This window comes from Oryza brachyantha, chromosome 11, assembly GCF_000231095.2.
Source record: "Oryza brachyantha chromosome 11, ObraRS2, whole genome shotgun sequence".
Classification (NCBI taxonomy): domain Eukaryota; kingdom Viridiplantae; phylum Streptophyta; class Magnoliopsida; order Poales; family Poaceae; genus Oryza; species Oryza brachyantha.
The window spans coordinates 9988965-10001766 of NC_023173.2; the positions used below are offsets into that span (position 1 = coordinate 9988965).

A 12802-nucleotide genomic window follows, 5' to 3' on the forward strand; every position below is an offset into this window, starting at 1 on the left:
CGGGGAAAAGAGGCAAGGCTGTAGGGGGATATTTATGGGGGCGAGAGCTAGAGATAAATCTAATTATCTATCTCCTATTAAGAAAGAATAGATAATGTTTTAAAGGGATAACAAAGAGAATCCTAATTGATAGGAATTAGTTTTTAAGTGAGAGAGGTGGCTGGTCACGGCTTGGGAGAGGGAGAGGGGATTGCACAACAGGGAGGGGAAGAGGAGGTGCGACCAGGAGGAAAAAAAAGAAAAGAGAAAAAGAAAAAGAAAAAGGGAAAAAGAAAGAAGGGAAAAAACAAAAGAAAAAGGAAGGAGGGAAAAAAAAGAAATTGCCTCTAATTTTGCCGATTTTTATTAAGTTTATTAGACCAAATTTTATTGACTGCAATTTAAATATAAATCCTGTTAATAATTTAAAATACTTTTGGGACATTTTACAATGTCCGAAAAGCTTCCAATTAAATTAAATTAATTTATACACTGGGTTTTCTCCTAAATTTTAATTAACAAATTATTTTTAATGTATTATTTTATTAAGTTTTAGCTAGGGTAAAACTAAGGGCGTGACACAGGCAGCTCGATCTAAGGCGGTCGGACGAGCTCGGCGACGGTGACGGTGGCACAGTGAGCTCGGCGACGGTGGCCGGACACGGACGCATAAGAGGTACGGCTAGGTACCAACAGTAGTTTTTGTTTTTGGTGGTACTAAGCGAGTATCAGATGTTACCATACTAATATCACCTAGTACTGATGAGGTATCGTATTTGATACCTCATCAAAATCATCTTGTTTTTAGTATCGGATTTGATACCGACGAAGTATCGATTTTGATACTCATCGGTGTCATCCTGTTTTTAAAACGGGATCCTGTGGATAGCAGCCCCATTAAGAATTGGATCAAGAACGTGCGGCCAATGACGAGCCCCTGTCCATTGCAGGGTACAACCTCGCAAGACATAAATGGACTCACCACCAGCTCACTCGATCTCCGCACTCACCACTGTGGGAGTAAAAGTAGTTCGAAGCGCTGAGCTCGATCCGGCGTCCTTTCGTCGACCGACCGGCGGCTAGAGCGAGCGAGCTAGCTAGCTGCGGCGGCGATGGCGCGCTCCGCCGTGTTGCGCGTCCTCCTCCTCGTCGCCCTCGCCGTGTCGTCGTGCGCCGACCCGGTGGTGCTCGGCCGGAAGGGCGGGCTGGTTAGTGGCGGTGCTGCTGACGATGCCAGCTCGGAGGACGAGGACCTGCAGCAGCTGGCGCCGGAGACAGCGGCGGCGAAGGACAAATACGCCGTCATCTTCGACGCCGGCAGCACCGGGAGCCGGGTGCACGTCTTCAGGTTCGACGAGCAGATGGACCTCGTCAAGATCGGCGACGAAATCGAGTTGTTCGCCAAGGTACGTACGAATGGATGAACCAAACGAGTGATTGTAAAGTCAGATGGCATATTTTTTTAAAAAATAATATATGAACAAAATTTGTATGTACGTATTTTTAAAGAATAAATATAAACGCTGAAAAATAAACTTCGATGCAGAACTCTAAAATCAGCTTACAAATTTAAGATTAAAAAATTTTAATTTTCATTACTATAAGCAGAACAAAAAGTGAGATGTAATAAATGCATATATATTTGCGTATTAACTGTAATCGATCTCTTCCTATAGCGATTGCAAAAAAGGATTTTATTTCTGCATGGAAACAAGATGATTAAAAATCTAGTAACTCACATAACTTCTTCTCGCCTTGTGATGGTGATACACGTAATATATAATATCAAAATTTTCACAGTTCTTGCAGGGTGTTGGATGTTAATTTCTGTGTGAAACTAACCAGATAAGACAATAATAAATAACTAGCAAGAAATCCTCAATGAACTATGTAAGTTGGTACTTCAAATGAAAAATTGTCTGAAGCGGGCTTGGGCGAAGCTTCTCGTGGTACAAAGCAGCACGTACGCCTGGAAGTGGTAAACGGCCAAACTATTTTGTGTATAAAATTTAAAGATCAGGCTTAAAAAGGGTTAAAATAAAATTATATAACGTTTTGAGCTAACTTTTTTTAAGAATTAAATAAGATTGTGAAAAAACCCATGTGCCTTGATCCATTTTCACCCCTGCATATGGCAGGCTGTGTTTAGCAAAAACAAAATAAATACCAATGGAACTGAAATGGTATTAGGAGTCTCGATACTGCATGATGATGATATGTGTATTTTCACGTGTCTCCAGCAGGAAAAGTGGAAAACATTATCTTTGGACCACACCCATCAATACCACATCAAATATAAAAGGATATGTAGTACTATTTTTTGGATGTTTTGGCAGTGCAAAAAAAAAAAAAACAAAATCTGGGACGGTGTCGGTGAGAGTTTCAGCGTTGCTGTATTCTACTTGCAATGATTTGTCCTTTTTACTCTTTTCAAAATATACGTTGTTTTATATTCTATTTAATTCCATTTTCAATTTTTTACTCCCCTATTTGTTATACACCCCGTAAGTCTGTATACGTATATTGTTTATCTTTTTTCCTAATATAATTTAAACGAGATACTAAAGATATACATAGTAACTGATTTTTAATCACCGAGTTTTAGAGCAAAAACGACTTATTATATATATTTGGAGTATATAAGGTGGCGTGCATGATTTCGGAGGTATCAAAAGTATGGAACAATATGCAAGAATTGTCCCCTGTTTCGATTGGTATATAGTTTGACATAGTAATTAATTAACAAAAAACGAACTTTAAGTGAAACATATTGGCCCAAGCAGATTGGATGGTGTGGTACAAACATATGAAGCTGACTTATAATACAATAAGGACAAAGATTTGGTCTGACGTCACAATTAAAGGGGTGAGAGGAGAAAGTAGTCCGTCCAAATACAAGCATCTATAGGTTATATAAGTGACAATAAGATTAGCACATAGCATCCCTAGGTCATAAAAATTTATATATATATTCTTGGCGACCTAAAAACAAAGACTGAAAAATAAACTACGCTAAGAAAATCTCCAAATCAATTTAATGGTTGAAAATTTAAAAGTTTATAAGTATAATTAGAAAAAAAAGATGGATGTCTACTGTTTCTCATTAAATCATAAGCGGTTAATACAAGAGGGCAGTTAAACGTAAGATGGAAAATAATTAAGGGTGATATGACAAAAATAGTACTCTAAAATTATATAAATCATGTATACGAGTTTTAAATCCTAAAAATATTTATCTATACTACTTAAAAAATTAGGTCATCATACTCTTTCTCACTCCACGTGACGTAAAAACCACTGCCTCCTCTGCACCCCACGTCACGTGGAAACTCCCGTTTCTTAAAGCAATCAACAAAAATCAGGGTTGTTCGTTAATAAAACTATTTATTTTCTCTATGCACATGTAAACTTATAGGTGTGTGGACTTGTAATGTATTGATATGTCAATAGTGTTTCGAAATAGATAAAGTATAAGAAAGATTCGGCGCGATACGAAAGGGCCAAATGTTATTTATTTCAAGTCGTACCTGGTGGAGATTTTTTATTACAAAAAGTTTGAATATGTTTGTGCCTTGGCTGAATGAATATATATTAGTTTTACAGTAGTTGGTACAAATCCTTTATAGAGTAGTACTGTCCCCCCTATACCTCAAATGGATGGCAAAAATATAATGGGAATCCAGTTGTTTAAATTTAAAGTATGGACAAAAATAGTTGGTGTTTGCTAGCTTCTACATGTGCAGGTTTCACTCTTTCGGAACCAAAAAGGTCCCGACCGGGGTGGACCAAAATTTCGATGAATCCACAAATTTGAAATCTGAAAAGGATTTTCCCTGATTTTTTTTTCCTGTCCGGAGGAGGTCCACCCGTACATCCAAAATCTTAGAAAATTGGGACCAAAATTCTGAAGCCTGTAATGCTGTCACCTGTGATACTGTTAGAAATATATACTGTCTTGTCATAAATATTTAATGATCAAGTTAAAATTTTTGGTACTTTATGTATGAATAACTTTTGAAATATTTATAAAAATTGTGTTAGAGTTCTTCAACTGTGTAAAGGAACTTTTGAAACTTATTAGTTAAGGACACAAAAACTGTATCATACATGTCCTAAACATATTATACATGTACAAATATATTTTAATGTTATATTCAAGTTAAAGTTATACAGGTAGAAAAAGGTCAAACATCAATTTTTTTTCTTCATATCAACGACAATGAGTTTTCATTCCAAATACTTGGAGTATGCTTCAAGGTTACTGCAGCTCCTTTTTAAAGGGTGAAGCGTATGTCATGCTTCAAGATCTCTGCAGCTTCCTTTTGAACTGTAAAGCTGAAACCATTATGAAAGTTGTTTGATGGATTCTGTAAAGAAAGTTACACAAGTCAGTAATTAAAACTGATTAATTGTTAGTTTAATTCACATTGGTTGACCCCTGTAAAAATACAGGTGAAGCCTGGCTTGAGCTCATATGCTGGTAAACCAGAGGAGGCAGCAAACTCCATTGCTCCTCTGCTAGAGAAGGCTGAAAGTGTCGTCCCCAAGCGGCTTCAGAAAAGAACTCCCCTTAAGCTTGGGGTACTTACTGAACTTGATTGCAACTTGTGTTCTTGAAATTAAGACCTCAAGAACAATCTTATGTTTGGTAATAATCAAACTGGTGTTTCAGGCCACAGCTGGTCTAAGACTGATTGGAGATGAAAAGGCAGAGGAGATTCTTCAAGCGGTAATCCCATCATAGTAAAGTTCTTGTTTGTTTAGATGATATGCTCTACTCTTTTGTGAACATCTTAACCGTCCCTTGATTATATATTGATCACAAGAATGAATGACAAGTTTTCAGTGATGCTATACCTACAGGTTCGGGATCTTGTCCACAGCAAGAGCAAATTCCACTACAAGCCAGAATGGATCAGTGTCCTTGGTGGCTCTCAAGAAGGATCCAACCTCTGGGTATGGAATTTTCAACATATACTAGTTGAATGCATGTGCTTTGCAAAGGATAAAATTATATTATATTATTTCTAAAATAAATAGAAAAATATTTTTCATGAAATATGTGGTCATATTTTTTATATAGAAAATATCCATATTAATTTGATTTTATGTGAACATCCATCTAAATTTGATTGATTTTTAATATTACGAAATTAAGGGGGTAAATTGTTAAAATGCAATGGGGGTAGGCGGTGACTATAGACTTTTATAGCAACTCTCTGGTGTATTTTAATTGTCGTATTATACTACCAGTAGAAAAAATGTATTTTTACCTAGTTAATTACTTGTTTTGTAATTTTGTTTTCTTTGCAATAAAGATCACAATAAAAGGACGATATTGCCATTTAAATTTCTAGTACATCTAATATTATTGGTAGTATAATTTAATCACAGTCCTGTCCGATAAAAATAGATCAATAGATGGATTAAATTGTACTACCAGTAAAATATACTGGAGTCAGCCCCAGACTTTTATAGTAGTAAAAATATATTGTCATTTGGTGCAAAAGTTTACTGAGAATTTACATCGATTCGTACTTATATCTCCTACTCCATTTCTGTGCATGTTGTGCAGGTTGCTTTGAACTATCTTTTGGGGAGGTTAGGCGGGGATTACTCGAAAACAGTAGGAGTGATCGACCTAGGAGGTGGTTCGGTTCAAATGGCCTACGCCATTTCTGCTGATGCTGCTGCAAACGCTCCTCCTGTTCCTGTGGGCAAGGATCCTTATGTTACAAAGGAGTACCTCAGGGGAAAGGATTACAATCTTTATGTTCACAGGTTGAATTAAGTGGCTACTCTTTCTACCCAAATAACATCCTACTTCTTCAGAGTAAACCTAGCTTAAAGTTTTTAAAGGGAGGAAAACCAAAGCCCCCAGGGCGGTCATAGTTGGTTATATTTACAAATAAAAAATATTTTGAGAATAAACTTTTATATAAGTATTTTTAGTGATATGAAGACAGTAAACTACGTTCAATCGTTCAAAACCCCAAAATCTAATAAAAAATTAAGGTTAAATATTTAAATTTTGTCTTATAAACATAAGCATAAGAGATTTTTTTTTTGCAAATCATTTATAATTTTTTCTACAAAGTAAGGCAACGACGATGATGATGACGATCTTCTTACATGCGCAGTTACTTGCTTTATGGGCTCCAAGCTTCTCGCGTGGAGATTCTCAAGATCAAGAATGGACCATTCAGCTATTGCATGCTTCGTGGATTCAATGGTACGTCTTGGAAAAATTAAAAAAAAATAGTTTCATGATTTAAATGCCATCGTCAGCTCGAACTCATATGGATTGAGAGGCTATATCGACTGTTTTCAGTTATAAAAAAGAAAGTTAAGCAACATTGCTGCAAAAATAACTTGCTGATATGCATACGCTGGTTTTGATATCGATCACCTCAACGAAGGCACATACAAATACAACGGCGAGGAGTACGCGGCGGCGGCGTCGCCGGAGGGGGCGGACTACGGCAAGTGCGGCGAGGAGGCGGCCGCCGCGCTGGGGCTGGACGCGCCGTGCGGGGCCGGCAGGGACTGCAGCTTCAACGGCGTGTGGAACGGCGGCGGCGGCGCCGGCCTGGCCGAGCTCTACGTGGCGTCCTACTTCTACGACCGGGCGGAGCACGTCGGGATCGTCGCCGAGGGCGCGCCGAGCGCCGTGGTCACCCCGGCGGCGTACGCCGAGGCGGCGGAGAAGGCCTGCTCGCTGAGCTCCGGCGAGGCCGCGGCCGCGTACCCGACGGCGTTCGACGTGCAGTTCCTCTGCATGGACCTGACGTACCAGTACACTTTGCTCGTCAAGGGCTTCGGTAAGTATTACCTAGTAGAGATAAAAACGTATGAAAATTTACCGTTACCCGTACCGTTTCTGAAAATAATAATATAAAAATAATATCTTACCAACCATTATCTTTTTAAAATTTAACATTTTCAGTCAGCTTTATTGCGCGCTAAGTACTGCAATTCATAAATTTTTATAAATATAAAAATTTTCCCACTATACCGATACCATTTCTAAAAATATTATTAAAATATGATATCATTTTCAACTGGTTGTGACCGTTTTCATCCTGCTGCCTAGTATCCCGGACACGATCACACGAAATTATTACTATATTTTTACTGTTGTTGACGAGTTAACTTGAGTTATGTTCATTTTGTTGTGCTCGCAATAACGGTAGTTTACTCTAATTACACATTGTTTTGGACATTGTTTTGGGTACCACCACCAGAACCATATAAAATACTCTGCATTTGATGGCATCCAAATTTTGTTAAACAAACGACATACTCCCTCCGATTTTTTTGGTTAACGCCGTTGATTTTTTTATATACGTTTGACCCTTCGTCTTATTGAAAAAATTTATATATAATTATTGACTATTTTATTACGATTTGATTTATTACTAAAGTAACGGATGCAGTTTTTTAGCATACGGGTGGATGTCCACCTGTTGCTTGCACGTTTAAATTCGACTTCTACATGTGGTAACAAAAATAACAAAAATAATTGTAAATGTGCGTACACTAGTTTTAGTTTTTTTTTTGCTACAACTTGTAGAAGTTGAATTTAAACTTGCATGATGGGGGAGTGATATAACTCATATTAATCTATGTTGTCAAATTTTTTTATATTTTTATGACTATTTAGATGACATGCAATCACACGGGTGAACATCCACCCGTCTGCTTAAAATAGTTTCCCCTAGAGTAACTTTAAATATGATTTATAAATTTATATATGTAGACAAAATTGTTGAATATGACGACGGGTCGAATATAAATCAAAAAGACAACGACATCAAAAAAAATAGAGGAAGTATTTGATAATCTGAACTTCAGAAGTCTTTAACTAATTTGGTCTATTTTCAATACCAACAACTTTGTTTCCAAACTCTCTGCTAAATTTCACTTCAAGAGATGGTGGTGCCAACACTAACCGATATATATGTTTGGAGCTTTTTTTTCCATCCTTTAGGAGGTACCCTGGCGTACCACATTTTTCTACGTAAAGTAGCAAGAGATACCAAATTTATATAGAAAACAATGATATCTCTTAGTAAATACTCAAGTATGGTAAAATTGCTGAAATGTTTGAAATTATGATTCGGCAGGTCTGCAGCCAACCAGGGAGATGACGCTTGTGAAGCAGGTGAAGTATGGGGATTACTATGTGGAGTCAGCGTGGCCGCTGGGAACTGCTATCGAAGCCTTGTCGTCGCAGACGAGTCATCAGTCCGCTTGAGTCCCCACGCCACCAGTGCGTGGACCGCTTGTGTGAGATATATTTTCCCTGATTTGTGTACCAGGCGCACACAGCTATGCAATAAATCAATAAAATGTTATTTCATGGCAAAAATATATACCGCATCAGTTTCATATCGTAAGATCATTAGTCATATCTAAATTTATCAATTAATAAATGTATATAAGTTACATATATGTCTAATACATTATTATCCACGTAAATCTAGATATAAAATCTTATATCGTGAAATGGAGGGAGTACCCACAATGGTGCAGGCATGAGATTAGTCGAACAAAATGAAAGTTATGTACCCTTGGCTTTAAGGCCCGCCTTTTCTGATTAGGGAGCACAATGGCGGTGTGCGGATTCAATCAGAGAGGTGGGACCCACTACATGTGCTGATTTTTTTATTCCGGTTCAACACTTTGAACTCCAAATTAAAAATTTTGGTCACAGATTAGAAATTTTCGACCTCAGATTCGAAACTTTCAACTCAAATTGACATGTCCGAAGTTTCAACTCAATTTTGAGAATACTCAAAATTATAATGTCAACTGCAATGGTATGAAACTTTTAACTTAACTTTTAATACATTTAACTGATTCTATAATTTATTATCTTGTAATAAACATTAAATAGTAATAATAGTTTTTTAGTGCTATCGATATCCGCATCGTGCACTTGAGTTGGCTTACTTGCATGTGCTTATTAGGGCATGTTCAAAGATGTTCAAAGATAGAGTCCATCATCGACTCTCACATAACCCAAGTCAGCAAAAAAAAATCTATTTTATAATGATACGTACAAAGAAAGAATCAGGTATGGTTTCTTTATTAATGCAATAAAATATTTTTTATTATACTAGTTTTCTTTTTATCCGACCTCATGTAACAAAGTTTTTTTTAATAAATGCTAAGAGTCGACTTTAAGCCGTTGTTAGCATGGCAACAGTTTTTCTCTCTCCTTCACTTCCTTTCCTCCACGTCACCAAAATTGCTTACATGACGATCGAAAGAGTCAGCTAGGTCTGTTAACTGAGAGATTTGCAAAAGTGGGCCTCCAAACATGTGGTGTTTTTTAAATTTGACACTCGGAGTGTATGACATGTGGATCCATATGTGTCTATAAAATATGGACCCAGTGGCAAATATGCGAAACACCACGATTAAAGGTCTATTACTTTATATAAAATATATGTTTCCAATTATAAACACTTTATATATATTACTTTATATAAAGAGAAATATGGAATTTTTTAATCATAAAGTTTATACAAATATGCAATGTATATCTTTAGAACTAAAGTTCAATCATAATTTTGTAAGTGCACCGTGATAACACTGATAATGATACCAAGAAAATAGAGTTTGTGTTCAACTCCATGCAACAATGCGCTAAATATAATATCGATAAAGACTCTAGACCACACTATAGTTGCACACCTAAATAGTTAAATCATTAAAAATAATATCAGAGTTAAATCTCTAGTAAAAAAGAGTATCTGGTGTGGAAGAAATATTTTGTTAGCGTCATGTTTTAATTTGAAATAAATAAATATCTTGATCTGTCAAATAATGCACCACTATAGAACATTTTTTTAAATCATTGAAAGATACGTGGACCTCCTGATAATAACAAATTAGAAACACAAGTAATGAAAAATAAAGTAGGTATCATACGATCTCTTAATGTTTGATTTAAATCTCTCTTTATGTAACATAAAAAGACATGATGAATTTTTTTAAAATCTCATAATAAATTTAGACTATGAATCGGGTTTTTTGAGAGTTGTATAGTTCTGTTGTTCGCATGATTTGTATAGACATCCACAAAGTTTCATTTATTATAAGGAGATGGAAAATGGCATGTGATATTTCCCATGTTTCTTTAAAACTGATTTTGTTAATTTTAGATTTATAGAGTTTAAATTTTATGTTAGTATTAGATAATATGAATAAATTATTTAGTTAAAACTGTCCTGGCAATGTATATGCTTGGTATTATACTGATTGTGAAATTAGCGTCAATTTGTTGTTGTAATGTTTTTTAAATCTGCAATTACAGTCCAAACATGAAAACTTGTAATCTATAATTAATTATTCAAAGTTAGTATAGTCATTATAAACGAGTGATTTGCTTCTATTTTGTCAGAGTTTGTTTAAATAATAATCAGATTAATATATGCTTTATAGATAAACAAATTCAAATGTTTGGTTTACATATTATTGCATTTAAATGAATTTATAATTTCTTAATTATATTATTAAATAGAGCCGTAGCGTTAGCATAGGTATAATACCAGTAATCACAATAACTACTATATAATTCAATGCAGGTAGCACTTACCTGTTTTATTTGTACGAGACTTACATGTCAGTTTTATGCTAGTTATATCTGTAACTACGTGACACTGAATTATACTTGCATTGTAGTGCAATTATACCACAGTTACGCTTGTGCAAATATAACGTTTTAGATATTGTAGGAAAAAATCACTTGAGTGGTGTACAGGCACTCCCAAAAACAAAAAGACCATATGTACGATAGGACCAGAACACAAACGGTTTTGATCTGTTGCTAATGCTCCCTAGCTGGATGAAATAATCAATTGAGACACCGAAGAGATGAAAATTGTGTCATTATCTCACTCAGTCTCTGTAATGAAGCAAACACAATTCCATGTGATCTCTGATGAAGCATACTGTTCCTAACGTCTCCACATGCCGAGAGTTTGATCACCCCCCTTGATCACCCAAACAAATTTGTTTGTTACAAATATGAGTATATGCAACTAGTAAAGCATTGCTAAGCAGTGTCGTAATTGACTAGGGATTCATACGTAATTATTGGTTACAAATAAACAGGATATTGAATGATCAAGGTAAGGCACAATAAGTAGGTACTGATTATTGCGTGCAATTTTGTTTGTCAATAAATCGTTTAACTTGCCTTGCTCAAGCTCCTGTGGAGTCAAATCTTCAGTCAACTCCCCTCCCTCGCAGTCAGTAAGTGCGAACAAAAATAAGCAAGAAGGAGAGACAACTGCAAATCACCCAAAAAAAAACATAATAAACTAGCCATAACACACAAGAGAAGATCCAAAGGGAGGCAAACACAAAGCAAATAAAGCCATACGGTTTTTTGTGAATGAAGTAGTCATTTACTTTGCTAAACATTGGTTTCACTAAATTAATTACCAAAGGTTTAGAATCTAACCTAGGGTATCAAAATAACCTTTAATAGAATAGGTTATAAGGCATTAAACAGGTCAAGGATATGACAGGAGATGGATAGGAACCAAAATAGTTGAGGGATAGCGAAAGAATGATCAAAAGGGTGTAAATTTAGGTTAGTTTACAATTTTTTTTTAAAAAAACATCACATCGGATATACGGACACATATTTAAAGTATTACATGTAGTATAATTGCAAAATAAATTACAGATTCCACCAAGATACTGCGAGACGAATCTTTTAAGCCTAATTAATCCGTCATTAATACATGTAGGGTACTATAGCACTTATGACTAATCACGTACTAATTAGGCTCAAAAGATTGGTTTGACGATTTACCCTATAACTGTGTAATTACTTTCAATATTCATTTATATAGAATGCTCTGTTTAGGTTTCAAAAAATTCAATATGATATTTTTAGGAAAACTTTTTGAAAACTAAACAGAGCCTTATCCTTGTTCTCCCTTACCAGATTGAGCAAATAGGCATAGACTGGTGTCAGGCTCATGGACGGCGTTGGGCTTGGGGCGGATCTTGGGCGTCGGATTGGCACTAATTGAGCCGAGATGGGGGTGCACAAAGAGAGGGCCAGGCTGGGAGAGGGGTCGAGCCCTAAATTTATTTGTTTCATTTCTCACAGATTATTCAAATGAACTCAAATACTCCGGTGTTTCGAAATCCTATGGTAATTCATAAGGCATGCATGATACTCAATATCTATTTTTTTTCTTAATTTTTTATGTAACTTGGGAATCACGCGTCAAGGAGCCCCAGCTGTTATACTTGCCCGGACGCCAAATTAATTTACCAGCTCTCTAGCTCATCAGTATCAAGCCAAGCCCGTGTGAAATGTATCTGCACTATATATATACTTTAGGATATCCAAACTGCATATCGTCTGAGCTCGAACGCATTGCCAAGAATATGGACGATCGATCGGTGGCTTGAGATTTAGTATTTAGCTTTCCATTCCACTAGGCATGCATCGATGTGCTGCGTACGTAATCATTTCACGCCTCAACGACCTTGACTATCAGTCAACCTTATGGAAATAAGAGGAAGGATCGATACACTAGGATCTCGTTGCTACCATAAGGCCTAGTAGGGTTGGCAGTACGTGGCCACCACCATTGCTGTCGCGTTTATGGAGGACGAGGGAAGCCATCACTATAGCACTAAGGAAGGATGAGGAAGGCCGCATTCGCCACCCCAAGTTAGTTAACTAAGCCTCCCTCATTTTTCATGCGCAGGCTTCCTAAACCGTTAAACGGTGTATTTTTTGCAAAAAATTTCTATAAGAAAGTTGTTTTAAAAAATCATATTAATC

General features: G+C 36.3%; 1 protein-coding gene across 1 annotated transcript; it reads left to right on the plus strand.

Moving 5' to 3' along the window:
* The first annotated feature begins 973 nt into the window (after positions 1-973).
* LOC102699633 (probable apyrase 3) lies at positions 974-8370 on the plus strand. Its single transcript, XM_040528780.1, has 8 exons — positions 974-1385; positions 4432-4560; positions 4652-4708; positions 4843-4935; positions 5555-5760; positions 6120-6211; positions 6399-6800; positions 8106-8370. Exons 1-8 carry the CDS (start codon positions 1092-1094, stop codon positions 8234-8236), a joined length of 1404 nt encoding a protein of 467 aa, XP_040384714.1. The 5' UTR covers positions 974-1091; the 3' UTR covers positions 8237-8370.
* The last annotated feature ends 4432 nt before the right edge of the window (positions 8371-12802 follow it).